The 19,257-nt window shown below is 36.0% G+C and overlaps 1 protein-coding gene across 1 annotated transcript; it reads right to left on the bottom strand.

Annotated features, from left to right (window-relative positions):
• Positions 1-17,543: 17,543 nt before the first annotated feature.
• On the bottom strand, positions 17,544-18,881 carry LOC149530815 (uncharacterized). Its single transcript, XM_089808249.1, has one exon. It carries the CDS (start codon positions 18,879-18,881, stop codon positions 17,544-17,546), a length of 1,338 nt encoding a protein of 445 aa, XP_089664375.1.
• Positions 18,882-19,257: the final 376 nt, after the last annotated feature.

Below are 19,257 nucleotides of genomic sequence, written 5' to 3'. Positions count from 1 at the left end.
GTGAATTTCTTCCAGGCATTTTTAGTAGTCATTGGTGCATTAAAAAATCAAAAGAATTCATAGGGACTGGGCATGGTACAGGCAATTATGTCTATCCAACAAATGCAATGATTTTGAAATATATAAATCGCAGCTACATGGTTCAGTGGCATCCATTTTTTAAGGGATTTTGTTTGCAATACACAGTCATTATGTGCAAGTCCAGAAGCTGACAGTGCAGGCCTAGTTTGGTTGGTGGAATTTCCTCAGCATTTTGGCATCCTTCGGCACTTCCTAGGTTTCTATTTTGATTGCATTAAATTTACAATTAGTGAAGAAAAGAAATAATAGTTTTAAAATTTGGCAATTAAATGTATGTTGAACTTTGGTATCGAATTAAGATTCAGTTTGTAATCATTTTGCTAGCTGAAGTATTGGAATGAAAAAATAAGAAGGATTTGAACAAAACAATTTTAGTATTGGCCATCATTGCATATTTTTGAAGTGTTATCATACGTTGCTTGCCAACTGTTCATTAAATTGTCTCAGACTAGTCTAGTTCTTTTGGCAACCTTTTTACATCAGCTTGGAATTGTTACACAACAATATCTTAAATACAGAATTGATCTTCAGCAGTAGTATGCCAAGTGCTAGATGAAATTATACAGGCCAGTATTAGTCATTTTAAAGGCTCAATTGGTAGGCGTCATTACAGTGGTATCAGAGCGATTTCCTGCCAGCCTGACTAGGTTATTTTAGAATGAATACAATTATCAATATGGCATTAACAGGAGACAGGGATTTGGAAGAAAGAATGCACAATGCAAAGAAGAAATTAGATTGCCCATTTCAGCGAATACAGGACCTTCTAAGAACATTGGAGGAGTTGGAAACTTATTTAGGCAAGTTTGGTCAGTCAAGACCTGATGCTATGCAAACAACTTTATCTCCAACATTTCGTTTGTTGGTTAAGCCCTGATTATTGAGACATCATGATGAGGTAATAAGACTTACAACTCTCTCTTGCATTAGTGAAATTATGAGGATAATAGCTAGCCTTAATTCTTATGACGATTAGATTATGAGAGAGGTATTTCATGCCATGGTAAAAAGCTTCGAAAAGTTGAACAACATCTGGAACCCTTATTTCACAAAGAGGGCAAGATTACTTGAAGTATTTGCAAGGTGTAGATTTGAAAACATTATGTTGGAAATAGGTTGTATCAGTGACATTCGCAGGATGTTTAACACATTTTGGAATATTATGGATGAGTTTCATCCCAGCAGCGTATTAGCATCGATGCATTCCATCATGTTCACAATCTTGTTTGAGGAGGAGGGTGAAATTTCTAAACTTTTGGCAATAGATTTATGGTGGGTTTGGACAAAAAAGAGGAATGTGTCACCTATGGCATGTACATGGTTAAAGAGCCTGATTAATAGGCCTAAGGATTGAAGTACTTTTCCTATAATAGGTAGAACAAACATGCTGATTCGATACAGGGAGACATTAGCACATCTTCAGGTAATGGTTTATCTGCATCATCTTCATAGGCATAAGTGGTTACAGATGTTGTGCAGGTTGAGCCAGTTTCATCAGAAGGTGATATCATAGGCACACTAGACTGCGTGATTGGCACAAATAGTGATTCCAGTATAGTTGGGCTGGATGAAGTTACAATAGTTGAGGATACTGTCATGTTTGAGGATAGTATGGTTGATCAGAAAGTGAGCATTCAGGACTTTGCAGAAAATGAGTATCAAGCACAGTTGGATGCTTCTTTGCATGAGATAGAGGCTAGTAGTTCTTCATGTTTTTTGGCAAGCCAACTAAAGGTGAAGAAAAGGGATATTTTCGCCACTTTATCTCATCATGACAGGATGTGTGGATTGATCAAGAATCACATTTTGATGATTCAACTGGAGGAGAGACAAAAAGGAGTCACATCAGGTTCTTCTTGTGATGACTTACAGTAGATCAAGGAAGGCATGGAAGCAATGAAGGTAAGTTACATACACCTACTTTTAGATTGTGATCATCTCCTTAATCTTGTGGGGATCTATTCAGATGCATTGAAGAAGAAGGAACAGGAGGTCAATTGATTTTCCCATGAGCTAGAGGATACTCGAAATTCCTTGATGTATACTCAATTGGCTCTCTAGGATTCTGAGAGACACGTTGATGAGCTTCATCTTGAGGTGACTTCTGATTTTCTTGAGAGTACACAATTGGCTTTCGAGGAATCATAGTTTCATTTAGCTGAGGTAACTATGAAGCTAGAGTGACTTAAATCTTTACTAGATTTTGTACAGTCACAGACCATGGTGTTTGGTGATCCGAGGATGTCCATGGTTGAGGTTGATAGAGGCAGTGGAGATGAGGATATATCTGTGCTCAATTCTAGTACTGGCATGTTCGGTTCATTTTTAGTGGAGGCAAGTTTAGTTGAGTTGGGTGCTACAACTGAGCATTGTGGTATGTTTGACTTGGTGATGGTCTCTACTACTGATGGCACAATGACTAGTGATGTTGTTGTTGATTTTGCGGCTTTGGCTATATCATCCTCTGACTTAGCTGATGATCAATCATAGTTGGTTGTATCACATTCGTAGGATGAGTCTTTGACTGGGATTGATTCTTTTTACCAAAATTATATTGCAGGGTATGTTCATTGGTTTTCTTCCGATTTCATCCAAGGATACTCCACATTAATTACATCTATTTTGGGGAGGGTTTAGCAGATTTTGAAGCACATTTTTTCTGCATTTTGAACTAGCATATGAAGGCAAGGAATTTGGTTCGAATTACCTCCATTATGCAACGTTTTGGTTTGTAGAAGGGTTCATTGCTTGTTACTAGCCTGGGTGCCCCTTTCTTACCCAATTTCGCACCTTCTAAGGTGCATAAATTTTACAAAAAAATTGCAGTACCAGTGCATATGCTGTACCGGCATTTTCATCAACAGTAAAAATTGCAAAAAATATCTGCTATTGAAATTGCAGTCTCCCTTGACATCTGCGAATTTCTTCCAGGCATTTTCGACAATCATAAGGAGGTTCGTACCAAACTTCTCTGAGATTACAAAGTCAATTGTGGATATGATGAAAGGGAATACAAATTTTAAGTGGACAAAGGAAGGTAAAGCTTCTTTTGATCAAATGAAGTCTGTGATTGCTAATGCTCCTATCCTTTCTTATCCAGATTTTTCTAAAGATTTTCATTTGTATTGCAATGCATCTGAGAACACTTTATCTGCTATTCTTACACAACCTGACAAAGACAATACTGAGGCCCCGATAGCATTCATGAGCATCCCTCTTAAGAAACATGAATTGAAATATTCTTTGATTGAGAAGAATGCATATGCTTTGGTCAAAGCAGTGAAACAATTTAGGTTCTACATCCTAAACTCTCAATCAAAGGCATTTGTTCTTGATTTGGCATTGAAGATGCTTCTAACACAACAAGAGATCGATGTGAACAAAAGGACCTCTTGGAGAGCTAAAGTACAAGAATACGATCTTGATATAAAACCTACAAAGCTTGTTAGAGGAAAAGGTTTGTGTAAGGCAATTGCAGAAGGATCTTCTTAAGGTGAAGAAGAGATAGAGGAAGAAATGCCTTTAGTTTTATTCATTAGCAATGTTGATGACTGGTTTTCAAATAATGCCTATTTTCTGACATATGGAGAATGTCCTGCTCATTTATCACCTAAAGAGAAGAGGACCTTGAAATTGACATCTACAAAGTATGTCCTCTGGGGAGATGCTTTATGCAAGAAAGGGATAGATGGCGAGATGCGTAGATTCTGAACAAAGAAAAGAGTTGCTTCAGTTGTTTCATAATGAAGCGTGTGGAGGTCATTACTCAGCATCAGTAATAGCTTCGAAATTTTGAGAATTTTTTTTTATCGGCCCGAGATGTTGAAGGATGCAGAAGAATGGGTCAAGAAGTGTGACTCTTGTCAATATTTCAAAGGAAGAGTTCAATTAGCAACACTACCCTTAAAGCCAGTAGTAATCAAAGAACCCTTTCAATAATGGGGTTTGGACTTCATTGGTCCTGTTCATCCTTCATCCACTGCTAGACACACTCACATTTTGATGGCAACTGACTATTTTACCAAGTGGGTGGAAGCTATTCCAGTCAAACAAACAACTTCATAAGTGGTGTGCAGTTTTATCAAACCAAAATTTTTGGTTAGGTTCGGGGTCCCTACAAACATTTTTACCGATAATGCTACCAACTTCTCTTCGTAGGAGATATCAACCTTTTTCTATCGATATGGAATCATTCTCTCTCACTCCTCAGATTATTTTGCACAAGGAAAAGGTCAGGTGGAATCAAGAAATAAAAATATTATGACCATTGTGAGGAAATTGGTAGATGTTAATTAGAGGTCTTGGCACAAGCACTTGTACAATGCACTATGGGCAGATTGTACTACTAAAAACAGAGCAACAGGATTATCTCCCTTTAAGATCCTGTATGGAACTGAGCCAACCCTTCCTCTTCCTCGAGAATTATCTTCTTTGAAACTACAGAGTGCTATTGAGAATCATGAATTCAAAGATGCTCTTGAAAAATGAATTTTGTATTTGACAAAGTTGGAAGAAGAGAGAGATGTGGTTGTGGACAGAATTCAAGAACATCAGTCTCGTGTAAAGAAGTTATTTGATAAAAAGGCTAAGCAGAGGCTGTTCCAAGAAGGTGATCTTGTCTTGCTTTGGGATAAATGTCGAGAACCAAAGGGCTTACATGGAAAATTTGACTCGTTATGGAGAGGCCCTTTCCAAATCTAAGAGGTATGCGAAAAGAACTTTTTTATTTTGTCATACCTAAGTGGTACCTAGTTGCCCTTACCTTATAATGGGCAACATTTGAAGAATTATCATCAATAGAAGGTGTTTGTACACCTTTTTGTATATAAGTTGTCCCATTTTTGGTGTGCTCCTGTCAGTTTGTGTTGCTTTAGTTTTTCTTTTTGTTGTCCTATTTTTGGTGTTCATTCCCCCTTTTGCAAATTGGTCCCTCAGATGACTCTAGTTTACAGCCCAATGGATAAGGCACAATTTTATTCATTCTAGATTCGAGCTTCATCCTTGTTAGTCCTTGTCCCTAGTTAGAGCTAGCTATTGCTCGGTTATAAAATTGTTTCAATGTTATAAACCAAGGATAATTTTTGAAACTTGCCTAGTTTTAAGCTTTAAATTGGCCATTTTATCCCCGAATCTTCATGAGTTTCTAAATCTTTATGTCTCCGGCTCGTTCTCAGCTCCGCACAGCACTTGAAATTTTTAAAATTTGGCTTCTGAACTCCAACTTATCACAGGTTAATGGAGAGACTCAAAATACGTGTTTTCAAGTCTATCATTAACCATTAACCTCTCAAAAGGTTAATGATAATGTCTTAAACCTATTTTTCTTAACCTCTCAAAATGTTAATGATAACGTCCAAAAATACATTTTTCTTAACCTATCAAAAGGTTAATGATAACGTCCAAAAACACATTTTTCTTAACCTCTATGAGACAATTCTTAACCTGTGTCACATGTAAGTTGTAATAACAAAGAGGCGGTTTTGATTTCATGGCATTATCAAAGAGGAGGCATATTGAAAATTACATAAGAAAGATACTGATGGATTTTGGAAATCTGTTTACCAACAAGCTTCAATTGACAGAGGTTACTCGGCTGTGCGAAACATATGACATAATCACAGTAAATGGACAACTCCTAGGTCCAACTTTGTATGCTCAAAATGGTGACACACTTAGCATTACAGTTTATAACAAAGCCAAGCATAATGCTACCATCCACTCACATGGAATAAGACAAATCCGCATAGCATGGGCTGATGGACCAGGGTACATTACACAGTGCCCCATCCAAGAAGGGGGCAAATTTATGTACACTTTTACAATTATTGATCAGGAAAGAACGTTCGGTGGGCATCCCACAAAGTATAAATGATAGTAGTGTCATAACTGTAGGACTTGGTTTAATTCCCTGTCCAACCGATTTCTCATCAAGTATCTGTAGTGGCCCTAACAATACTAGAATGGCATCTAGTATGAATAACATATCTTTTGTGCTGCCAAATATTGTCATTTTGCAAGCTTATCAGTTCGGCATTAATGGAGTCTTTACCATCAATTTTTCCTCACATCCACCAGTCGTGTATGATTATACTGGCGATCTCCCCAAAACCCTATGGGCGCCAATATATGGAAAGAGGGTGAAAGTAATTAAATATAATGCCACAGTTCAGATTGTGTTCCAGGGAACAAGTATCTTCCGAGATGACAACAATCCAATGCATATTCATCGGTATGATTTTTATGTGGTAGGAGAGGGTTTCGGTAATTATAATAATGAAATTGATCCGAGCTCTTTCAATTTGATCGATCCTCCTCAATGAAATATTGTGGAAACTCCTGTCAATGGATAGACTGTTGTCAGATTCAAAGCTAGCAATCCAGGTGTTTGGTTTGTGCATTGCCACTTTGATGATCATGTAACATGGGGATTGAGTATGGTGTTGCTAGTGAAGAATGGTCCCTATAAAAAAAGCCATTAAGCTTTATTACCAAATGCAAGAGCAAGGTACATACCCAGATGGATATACTTTTCCCTTCGTATTAAAAGTTTGCGATGCTTTATCCTACATGCAACAACGTAGGGAGATTCATTATTAGATTGTTAGAAGTGGGATTGATCTGGATGTTTTTGTCAGCACCGCGCTTGTTCACATTTAAGCTAAGTGTGGGTGTTTGGATGATGCACAACAAGTTTTTGACAAAATGTCTCAGAGAAATGTGGTTTCATGGAATGCGATGGTTGCTAGCTGTGCGCAGAATGGGCGTCCTGCTGAGACGTTGGAGTTTTTACGACAAATGCATGAAGAAATTTCTTCATCCATAATCCATGATGGAGAATTTGAAAGTTGCAATTGAGGAGCTCAATTCCTTAGTCTGCAGTGAGCACAAAATATGGCATCTTATCCATCCAGATGAAAAGCTCATGAGTACTATGAAAATCATTGATTTAACTAGAAACCCAAATGAGCATTATGAAAAATCAGTGCATATCAGCATTACAATACCTCACCTTAATGAAGGCGAGAAGAGCGATGGTGATATGAAGATGCAATGTGAAAGTACATACAACATGGAAAAAAGTGGTGAACCATTTGCCACCTTTCCTTCACTTGTGATTGAGATGGTAGGCAAATTGGAGCATCTTGTAGATAGTATACATGAACTTGGGAAGGTTGCTATGTTTGAACTTTAGCTCATATATAATCTATCAGAGGGATCAATAAGGATCAATTATTCAATCATCTTCTCAAAATATCTAAGGCTCAAGTTTCAGAGCATATAGGTTAATTTTGTTGAGGTTAATTAACGTCACCCAAATCACGTATTTGGGGAGGTGGTTATTAACCATGAAGAGGTAGTAATTAGCCTCTGTGTCTATATAAGGGCTCTCTTGGGCTTTGTAAAGGGACTTTTTGGTTTTAAAAATAAGGGAAAACTATGCTGAAATTTTGATCTAGAGATAAATTTTGGAAAGTATGTACACTTTTTATCTCTAAAATTAAAAAAATCTCTATTATCTTCTTGGTGCAAGGAAATGAAATGAGATGTGCTTTGGGTTTCTTATTCTAAAATCAAAATTGTTATCTGTTGTAGTAAACATTCTCATGGTATTGTGTGAGTGTTTATGAATAATGAATGTGTTTGGTAATACCGGTTGCTTTCAAGCGTAGTTCTTGATCACCTTTGTCATCGTTCTTGTTTACCCGAGAAGGTTGTGAGGGCATGTGGTGCATTTGTCTTGAATGACTTTCTCTTGATCCTTGAAGTTTTAGATTCTTTATTTGAAATTCCTTTCAAAAATTATATCATACGAGGGAGCTGCCCCTCTAAATGCAAAGGAAGGCCGCATACTAAGGGCCTATCCAACTGTTGTGAACGATTTTCCACACACTCCGTTGGACAAATTCTATAGTGACAAATCTGTTTACCAACACAATTATAGTGACTAAACAATTTTGTTCGCATTCAGGCAAACTTTCCAAACGTCAATGGTGAGACTAATTATGCATCGTCCTTGTACAAATGTAAGACCTATGGTAAGAGTAACATTTTAGATGTCCTTCACTAGGAAAATCATGTCCACATTGTATTTTATAAATATAATCTTTCCAGACGCTACTCTGGCCGTACTGCTCTAGTTTATTCTAAAATATATAATATTATAATGCTTTGATACCCCCCAGCTTGTGATTCGTTGCGAAAAGTTTAAAATACTTTTGTTGACTTGTCTGCCTTTGGATTTCAATTAATTTTTATTTTTATTTTGGGTTGTTATAATTTATTTTCAGTTTATTTTATAAATGTAGAAAGATAGCGGAAGGTATGGTTAGTAGTTGGGTTTGTTAGTTAGTAAGGGTTAATTGTTGATGAGTGTTAAGATATTATTATTACATGTTGGTTTTAGAACTAGTTTGTATTAAAGTTGTTAGTTAAGTTAGCATTAATGTTAGATTACATTAGTGAGAGATTATATTTAGTTTATTTAATAAGTAAGATATTAAGGTTAATTGTTGTTAAGTATTTATTTAATATGTTTTATTAAATTGGTTAGCAAATAAGAAAGTTAGTTAATAGTTAGATTAGTATTTTATTAAAGATGTTAGAAGTTTGGATATACTTTTTTTGTTAAAAAAGTTTTAATGTTAGTATTAGTATTAGATTTTAATTAGTGTTAATTAGTAAGTAGAAGTGAGTTGTTAAACTTTAGTGTTAGATGTGTAGTTGGTGTATTTTTTTTAATTAAGTGATTTAATTAATATGTGTTATTTATAAATGCTAGCAAGTATAAAGTTAAAAATTTAGTTTATTGTAATATTATTTTGATCATCTATTTAAATTATGTTCAATTTTTAGAGATGTTGTTTTCAGTTTAGAATTGTAGTTAAGCTGTTATTATTGTGTTTTAGTTATTCAATTTATTAGATTGAATTATAAAGTGTTATTTTATCTAAAGAATCGATTGTTATTTTAGAAATTATGTTAATGGATAATAATTATTATTAATGTAATAATTAATATATAGTTTGGTGTAGGATGTCGAAAATCGTCTTAGGGTTAGAGTTATTATGATGGTGTTGGTTATTGTTAGATAACGTTCTTAGTATTTAAGAGTAAGATGGAAAATGGATTAGTCAGAAATCTTATGTTAGAAATATTTTGTTGGGATTTAAGTTTTTGCGACGATTATAGTATTGGGGTATTGAACATTTTAAATTCCAATCTAATAAGTTGGATTGTAGATCAAGAAGTGTGATAACTCAAATTGACTAAGAGAACTTGAGTAGGGAGTCAGGGTATGTTTTTAAAATTGATGTGAATGTGGTAAACAAATTTAATGAAAAATAGAAATGATTAATTAGTTCTATAGCTATATCGAGATTTAAATGTGTAATGGGTTTATAGTTGTCTAGATAGCTTGACAAAATGGTTTGGGTTTTGATTAGTGTAATGATAAATATTTAATATTTTTATTAGTTCTAAATGAGTTATGATTATAACTAGAATTAAGTATTAGTATATCGATAGATTAGCCTTTGAATGCATAATTTGATTTTCCTTAGGGTTGATCTAGTATATTGATAAAAAGGGTAGCATCATAGTCGACATGTAAACTTCTGAGATAGGGTTATGTGAGTTTATTTATGTTAGCAGGCTTATTGTATAAGCATGAGAAATAAGTTTTAACTATCAAGTGAATGCTTGTAGACTTTAACATTGAAATTCTTGGACCAGTTATAACCCTAGAATATAGAGTAAGTAAAGTTGTGATGAGGTCATCAACCTAACACGAACTAAAGGTTCTAGTATCAAAGTTTTAAGAAATAAGGAGATTATAAGCCACGAGGCATGATAAGAACCATAGTGATGACCAATATCATTAACAAGGAGATAGTTGTAGGTATGAATGAGTAAACATTGGCAACATCCTAATAATGGTTCTATACTAACCTAGTTGTAAACCTACAACCTAAGGATGAATTTCATAAGTCATTTATGACTAGGAGACATGGAATATGGAATTATAGTTAATAGCAATAGCATTCAGTACATTCTCAGACGATAATTAGAACTTGTGTAAATGATGGACTAACATGGATAGTAATATAATTATGAATACAAGATCATACCAAATTTGGTGAGATTGATAACACAACTGCAGTTAGTATGCTATGATGAAATAGACCCGAGATCCCTCATTTTCCTTAGTGACGTTGGTATGGCTGAATTTTGTCAATAATATAAATTTTGTGAGTAATTGGATTTATTTCCTTAATTGTCTAATTTCAAATGTCGATATTTTTTTGTTCTTCATGTTTGCTAACAGTGAGATGTGGGGCTATTTAGCCAATTGTATTATTGACGATTCTATTTTGCCTCTTGGTTATGTCTTTATTTCTTGATTAATTTATTAAAAAAATAAAATTGTGGCCACTCTTTATTTCTTTTGTTTCAGACTTTTGCATTGGATGTGTCACTTTTGATGATTGAATTTAAATTTTGAGGCACTTTCTTTTGAATTTTGTTGGCAAAGTGACATATGATGGGCCTACCTAGGGGATTCCTAACAATCAAGTGGATGTATAATACTAGGGTATGGGATCATTAGTGAGAGTAGTTGTTCCCCACCTTCTCCCAAGACTTTGAGATTAGGAGTAGTGAATTTTTGTTGACTGTTATGAGTGATAGATTGCACCACAACATAAATTTGGTTAAGGTTACAGGTTAACCAAAAATACTTCTAGACAGAAAGGTGCATGTGTAGTGATGGACTCGTTGAATGTCCTATCAAGATCAGTGCATCGTAGAAACTCTAAAGGGAAAGCATTTAACCTTGAATAAAGGGACAAATTGCTTAAAACCTCATTTGAGGGAGGCTCGTATGGCTGTTACCCCTATGAGTGGGTATGTGGAATTTGGAATATCTTAGGATATCATTATTATTAGACACTCTATAAGTATTTTAGTACTAGATTAGAATGTTGTTTATATGTGACCAATATGCTTTAAGGAGTAATTAACCCTAGAAAATGTAAACGTGCTAGAGTTATGGATTGGACTTCACTTTTAGTAAGAATAATTAGGTAAATAGGTTATTATCCCTGATTATGTATGTAAATTATTAATCATTCTTTTTACAAGAGTAAATTTTGGAATAAGTCTAGAGAAGGTCTAGCATAGGATGAACATTTTAGTTGTGCGACTTCCAGGAGGAAGTCAAGAGCTAGTGGGGGAGGATGTAAGGTCCCTCCTCATATGTAATTATTAAATATGAATTTTATGTGTTAAATATATTATAGGAGATTAGAATGGATATGGAATAATTTTTTAAGGTTTAGATGTCCTTATAAGAACTAAGATCAGCTAATACATTCATGTTTTAAATATTTAGTGATTCAAGAACAAACTACATTATCTCGACTGTTTAAACATTAAAATTTTTCTAACAATGATGCAAGGTATTTTCACCTAATTATGAGGGTATTGATTTTGGTACCTCAATGATTAGGTTTTATGCTTTCAGATAGTTCAGTATGCCTTATTAACGATGTTTATGATGTTTAATTATATGCATGCCTAACGATGATTATTCTAGTATTTTAATCTGAATTAATGTATAAGTTATGTTATATTGATTTTGTGATTTATAATGATTAAATGTAAGTAGAAATGAGTTAAATAGTTAACTTATTTGAAAGATGGATGTTTTAATTTATGTAATTTCCTTGATACGTTATATACATATATGCATGTGATTCTCTTGTGTTACTGATGTGTGCAATGAGTGTGCAGGATATTTTAGCCAAGAAATCTAATGGAGAAACGAAACTGAACCCTATGTACCAATTGTGAAATCCAGGGTTGAATCTAACAAAAGATGCAAATCCCGTTGTTTGTGTTTTATTTGTATCGTGGTTTGAATGAATGTATCATTTTGTAATCTTTAAATGTTAATGATTTGTAACAGTGTTTTTATAGTGTCGCTTGACACTCGTGAATTGTATATGCATTCCTGCTTGATAGTTAGGATTACCTGAGTAACCTATATATCTAAGTTAGATTAGGTTAGTTACCCTTTTGCTAATCAGTGAGTAATCAAGGTTAATTACCCTAATCAGGATTAGTGAGTAATCTGCATTTTAAAAAGATGTTATTAAATCCTAAAATTTTCCTAGCTTTTGATAGGTCCCTAATTAATCCTTAAGGCCTAAAATCATGAAATCTAAGTACCCAAAGGATATGGGTACTCCATAACTTGCAGGCTTCAACAAAGTCCTCATCTTCTTTGTAGAGATTTTGAAAACTCTCTATTCTAATGCTTTAGAGCTGAATCTCTTGGACTATCATAATTATCTTACTTAGTGTATGTGCTTGATTGTGAAGGTAAAGGATTGCAAGTATTCCATCCACTTCAAGTGTCTATTTCTTAGCTTCTCTTGAGTGTTGATGTAGCTAAGAGTTTGATTATCTATAAATACAACGAATTCTTTGGGCAGCAAATAATGTCTCCAGTTCCTAAGACACTAAACTAAGGCATATAACTCTAAGTCATAGGATGGATACTTCTTCTTAGCCTCATTAATCTTCTCACTATAAAAGGCTACTAGCCTACCTTCTTGACTCAAAACCCCACCTACTGCTAAGCCAATTGCATCACATTCTAAGGTGAACAATTTCTCAAAACTGGGAAATTGTAGGATAAGTTGAGTAGCTACTTGTTTCTTCAACATTTTAAATGACTTTTTGGCTTTTAGAGTCCACTTAAACTTAGACTTGACTCCACCCTTTATAGTGTCCAACAAAGGTGCACAAATACTACTAAAATTCCTAATGAATTTCCTATAGAATTGAGATAAACCATGGAAACATCTTACCTTAGTGGATGTTGGCCAATCTAGTATTGCAACAACCTTCTCCTTGTCCATCTTTATTGTGCCTTGAGATAGCACAGCCTAGGTACATAAGTTCTTCTTTGAAGAAGTCACACTTCTCAATATTTATGGCTAGTTTCTCCTCATGAAGCCTCTTCAAAACTACCTCAACATGCTTGATATGCTCTTCTCTAGTCTTTCTGAAGATAAGTATATCATCTATATATACAACTACAAATTTACCTACGAAATCCTTGAGCACTTCATTCATGAGCCTCATGAATGTACTAGGAGCATTGGTAAGACCAAATGGCATCACAAGCCATTCATAAAGACCATCAACAGTCTTAAATGTTGTTTTCCATACATCTCCCTCCTTTATTCTTATTTGGTGATAACCACTCTTCAAGTCCAACTCAGTAAAATATTTGGCTCCTCCAAGGCAATCCTTGAGATCCTCAATCCTAAGTATGGGAAACCTATACTTGATTGTGATCCTATTTATGGCTTTTGAATCCATACACAATCTCCATTTTCCTCCTTTCTTAGATGCCAACACAACATAAACTGCACATGGGCTTATGCTCTTTTGTATCAAACTTTGATCCCTCATTTCTTGGACTTGTCTTGCCACTTCTACGTTCTGATATGGAGTGAGCTTTTATGCTGCTTTATTAGGTAAGGAAGCACTTGGAACAAAGTCAATTTGATGACTTATAACTCTTCTAGGAGGTAGAGTAGTTGGAGTACCATCACTCACTATGTCCTTGTGCTTTTCAAGCAAAGTTTGGACTTCAACTAGTAAGGGTTCCTTGGTTACATTTTCCTTAGCTTCAGACTTTAGCACTACTGCAAAAATTTGACATTGCTCATCCTTGAGGTCTTTAACAAACTCTTTTCCACAACAAAATAGCACACTGGGTACTTTGGGCTAAGATTCTTCCCCTTCTAACAATGATTGAATTTTGAAGGTCTTTCCTCCCTTCTTAAAAGTTATGGCATTATCTCTTCCATCATACACAACCTCCCTATCCAATTTCCAAGGCCTACCTAGCAAAAGATGGCAAGCATCCATAGGAAAAACATCACACAACAATTTGTCCTTATATCCTGCTATGGAGAATTCCACCCAAGATTGCTCATTCACCAAGATGCTCTGTCCCTTATTGATCCAAGTAACCTTGTAAGGGTTGTCATGAGGTATCTTCTAAAATTTCAGTTTATTAATAGCCTCCTCTGATATTACATTATCAGTAGAACTTGAATCAACCACTACTTTGCATACTTTTCCTAGGATTTTATATTTTATCCTAAATAATGCCCTCCTATCTTTAGGTTCATCAAGAGCTAGTTGCTTGATCAACACTCTCCTAAACATGAGGTTCTCAACTTTTTCAAATTCAATGTGGTCCACATCTAATTCTTTTCTACAATCCTGTTGCACATATGCCATTCTTTTGTCTTGGTTTGAGGAATAAGGCTTATCTGGGAATCTATAGGCTACATGACCTAACTAGCCACATTTATAGCATTTCATGCTTGCAAAGTATGAGTTGGATCTACCCTAACCTCTCCCTTTATTTGATCCTCCTTGGTTGCCTCTCCCTCTATTGTAACTACCTCTTGAAGAGTTGTCACTAGTTTTCTATGTAAACTTGCTCTTACCTTGATTCTTTAGCTCACTACCTCTACCCTAGTAGCTTCCCTGGCATATTTTTTAGCTTTAGATATTTTGCACACTTTATTAGTGGAGGATAACCCCACACATGGGGCCATGGGCATGAACTTGGCGGTCCCTCAATTGGGCAACGCCATGATGGGGTGGGGGATTGGAACTTGAGACTTCTTACTTCTAAAGTTTAGCCAAACACCAAAACACCAAAGGCCAGTGTTGGTGATGGACCTTAGTTTCATTGGGCTTGTATTCCTGGGCATGTTTTTTAGCTTTAGATGTTTTGCACATGTTATCAGTGGAGGATAACCCGCACACATGGGGGCATGGGCACAAACCTGGCGGTCCCTCAACTAGGCAACACTGCGGTGGCGGGGGGGATGGGGTGTGTGGAACTTGAGACTTCTTACTTCTAAAGTTTAGCCAAACACCAAAACACCAGGGCCCAGTGTTGGTGATGGACCTTAGTTTTATTGGGCTTGTATTCCAAGGCATTTTTTTAAGCTTTAGATGTTTTGCACACTTTATTGGCAGAGGAGAACCCCCACACACGAGGCCACGGGCACAAACCTGGAGGTCCCTCAATTGGGCAACGGGGGTGTGGAACTCGAGACTTCTTACTTCTAAAGTTTAGCCAAACACCAAAACACCAGAGGCTAGTGTTGGTGATGGACCTTAGTTTCATTGGGCTTGTATTCCTCGACATGTTTTTTAGCTTTAGATGTTTTGCACACTTTATCAATGGAGGATAACCCTCACACATAGGCCACAGGCATGAACTTGGCGGTCCCTCAACCAGGAACACCACGATGGGGGGGGGGGGGTTTGGAACTCAAGACTTTATACTTCTAAAGTTTAGCCGAACATCAAAACACTAGAGGCTGGTGTTGGTCATGGACCTTAGTTTCATTGGGCTTGTATTCCTGGGCATGTTTTCTAGCTTTAGATGTTTTGCATACTTTATCAGCGGAGGATCACCCCCACACATGGGGCCATGGGCACAAACCTGGTTGTCCCTCAACTGGGCAACACCACGATGTGGGGGGGGGGGGGGAGGGGGGTTGGAACTCAAGACTTCTTACTTCTAAAGTTTAGTCGGACATCAAAACACCAGAGGCCGGTGTTGGTTATGGACCTTAGTTTCATTGGGCTTGTATTCTTGGGCATGCTTTTTAGCTTTAGATGTTTTGCACACTTCATCAGTGGAGGATAACCCCCACACATGGGGCCACAGGCACGAACCTGGTGGTCCCTCAATTGGGCAACACTACGATGGGGGGGGGGGGGTGTGTGAGGGGGTGGGGTTGGAACCCGAGACTTCTTACTTCTAAAGTTTAGCTAAACACCAAAACACATGAAAATTTTAATTTCTAAAATGAATGAAACTAGGGGAGAGGACCCAGTACTTGAACGCGTTCCAATAGTTGTAATAGGAGTTGTTCACTTTATAGCTACACTTATTTGACTTAATGTCTAATTTTTTTGACAACATTGTACCAATACTTGTGACTTTAAAGTTGTTACTACAATGCTAACTACCAAAAATTGAATAAAATGTACTCTTAGTTATAAAAATTAACCAATGATGTGATGCCACGTCAGCTGTTCAACTATGGGTACCCTTTATACATGACCATTGGTATCACTTTTTTTTTGGGCTGTTTTGGACAGCTTGGCAAAAAGCATGCTGATGTGGCATCATAATGGGTGGCATGGACTTGAAACCTTACTTATAAGTAGGCACCTCGCCAAGTAAGCAGCTATAAAAAACTAAGAGCGATTTGAAATTTTTACATAAGATTTTGATAAGTGCAAAGTTAGGGTGTTTAAGTAGTGAGTTATCTCCCCTATTTTACCTCAATTTGATGGACTCATTATTTGAAGTGTTATAGAGTGAATTTTTAGGAATCACTACAAATTAACACATTGCAAGTGTTGAAGTATGCGAGTCTCCTCAAGCCAATGTAAGCAAATTAATGTCCACAGGTAGCCATTCATGCAAAAGTCGAAGCGTAGAGAAAGCAGGTGAACTGCTCGACAGAATACCTAAAATTAATGTCCGCAGATAGACGTGTGCAAAACGTGGAAGCGTAGAGAAAGAAGGTGAACTGTTCGACAGAATGCCTAAAAGAGATGTCTCCTCGTGGACTAGAATTTTGCAGGATATGGAAGGAAAATGCAATTCCACAACCTGGACCAGCATACTCCGTGCTTTTACCGAACTGGAAGCTATGGTATACAGGAAATGGACTTTCGTTAAAGCACAAAGGATAGCAAGGTTTACCCAGATGCTATTGCCCTGGTAGACGAGACAAGACAGGTGAACTGTTTGACAGAATGCGTCAAAGGGATCTGGTCTCATTGTCATCACTACAATTAGTGCAGGATACGTACGAAATGATTTGTTGAAAAGCCTTCACAAACTTTCAGGCAAACACAATCTTTGTGAAATTAATGGAAGGGGTATTATTGTTAAATGTTGAATATGTTTATGCTTTTGTTGCAATGTTGTGCGGACAATGCAAAACATTTCCCTGCAATTAAGGTTCAACCTTCTTATCATATTTTGTACACAATGATTTGAGTCCATGAGATTCCATGGTGGAATACAGCCTTCCACATCTATCATCATCATTTTAGATTTCATTAATATATTAAACAATCAAGATTTCAATTTTTTAAAATCATAACAATTTTTTTTTTCACTTACGCTATCATTGAATGATGGTTGATGCTAATAGCTTATTAATTTTCCTTACATCTGAGATTAATTAATACAGGTATTCAGATTATTTTTGGGTTAATCCTTCAATTTGAATTCCTGGAGGCTCTCATGAAAGTCATCTGGACAGGTACATATGAATCTGTTCGACATATTTAATATTTTTATTACGAAATTACAAGGAGAGTCCTATCGTCTTTTACTTCTTGTGATTCAAGACATTCATTTCTTTCCCATTGGCGATCAATTTGACCAGATATGTATAAGGCCTCCTGTAGTGCCTGTATAATGTACTTACATCTTCCAGAGCCTCTTCAACAGTGCTCTGTATCAGTGATGCATTAGGCCGATTTCTACAGCTTATACCTACATCAGGATCATTGCCACCAATCTTAGCATAGCAAATTCCAGTCAAGATGTTGACAATGCTTATTGAGCAATTTGTTCTATCATGAGCTTCAAGGGGCTTATGAACTTTGTTGTAAGCAAGGACTAGCTCTTCGTTATTTGTCAAGTAAACGATACTCGTGTCAAAACCAGTAAGCCGTACCAAGTGGTTTCTGTAAGATGCAACTAGCTCTGCTTGCAAATTCCATACAAAAACATTCCCACTGTAAAATGTCAAGAATAGTCGTTTAGCATGTAAGAAAATAATTGCTGAAGGGTTCTCTAACTCTTGTCTGCTCAAATCAATTATCTTTTCACTCTGAACATCAATCATTTGCAGACATTCATTCTCTTGTCTTAGGAGTATCTTTTCATGGAAAAGCTCAACAAAATCTACCTTTTTGTTGGGTACTAATGCATGACGAAAAGATTTCAGAACCTTGCCATCAGCCATAGATAATATCTTCAGAGGAAGATATCTTCCACAAGGAGATATTTTCAATATCAAGAGCATTATACCAGAAGTGACCTTTATGGCTTCAATTTCTTTGTCAGATATGGAGCACAAGAGTGTATAGTTCTTCAAATCAAACAACTTGTAAATATTATCTTGGGCTGAAAAAGTAAGAGCTTTACCATTAACATCATCAAACAGTACGAAACTAGGCAAAGTTACATTCTCACTTTCAAACAAATCGATGCCAGCATCTGGTTGAGCTCTTCTAATGTACTCAATTTGGGTTGTTCTGCACTTTATTGAGATTCCATTGGAACCACTAATTGATACTGTAATGAGAGAATCATTTTCCCTGTTGTAGTACAACCTTCGAATTTTGTCATGTGGATCTAAATTCAAGCAGCAAAGCATTTTATTCGTGTTTCTATCAATTGCAGCACAAACACCTGATTGTGCTAAAGCAAATATAATACCCTGAGCTGAAACTATTTCTTCAATCTTCATGAAACCGTTTCTAAAATCTTCCGGCAACATTATGGGAGAAAAAGCATCAAACTCTTCCTGCAACTGAAAATTGTGGAACTTGATCTGAGATTGAGCATTTCTTAAGGCAAATCTGTTACCAATTTCACGACTCGAAAGTTTTTGGGCAATGTTGTTAACCTCTGCTCTACGCTTCCTTTTCTCTGCCATTGTCCTATAAAAAATGACAGTAATTCGAGGATTAATGCTGCTGCTAATCCAAGATTCTATACAAAAAAAAAAATTTAATCGCCAGTCAGAAAGAAATCTATTTCGAATATAAATTTATCAAAAATGTGTTTTCAATTCTTATACATTTCTTTGATGTATTTAATGGAATTCGAGTACTAGTTGGCGACCCTACGTTTCGAAACAGCTTTTCAAAAGTCATGCTTAGTGAGAGCAGGGACTAATAACAAATAGAAGTATTGGGAATCATTGCCCAAAAAATTTGTGTTTTTCCTTAAATTTAAATGTATATACATATCTATTTTCCATCAACGGTTTGTATAAAATCTAATTCTTGTCAATAGTGAAATTAATATAT

Source organism: Cupressus sempervirens, chromosome 11 (assembly GCF_028749045.1).
Source record: "Cupressus sempervirens isolate cs-2001-9-10 chromosome 11, ASM2874904v1, whole genome shotgun sequence".
NCBI classification, from domain to species: Eukaryota; Viridiplantae; Streptophyta; class Pinopsida; order Cupressales; family Cupressaceae; genus Cupressus; species Cupressus sempervirens.
The sequence above is the reverse complement of the archived record's forward strand: the minus strand, read 5'-3'. Positions and strand labels throughout refer to the sequence as shown.

Bases quoted from the DNA above. Each gene is read 5' to 3' on its own strand.
- LOC149530815 (XM_089808249.1), bottom strand. From the start codon at position 18,881: ATGGCAGAGAAAAGGAAGCGTAGAGCAGAGGTTAACAACATTGCCCAA.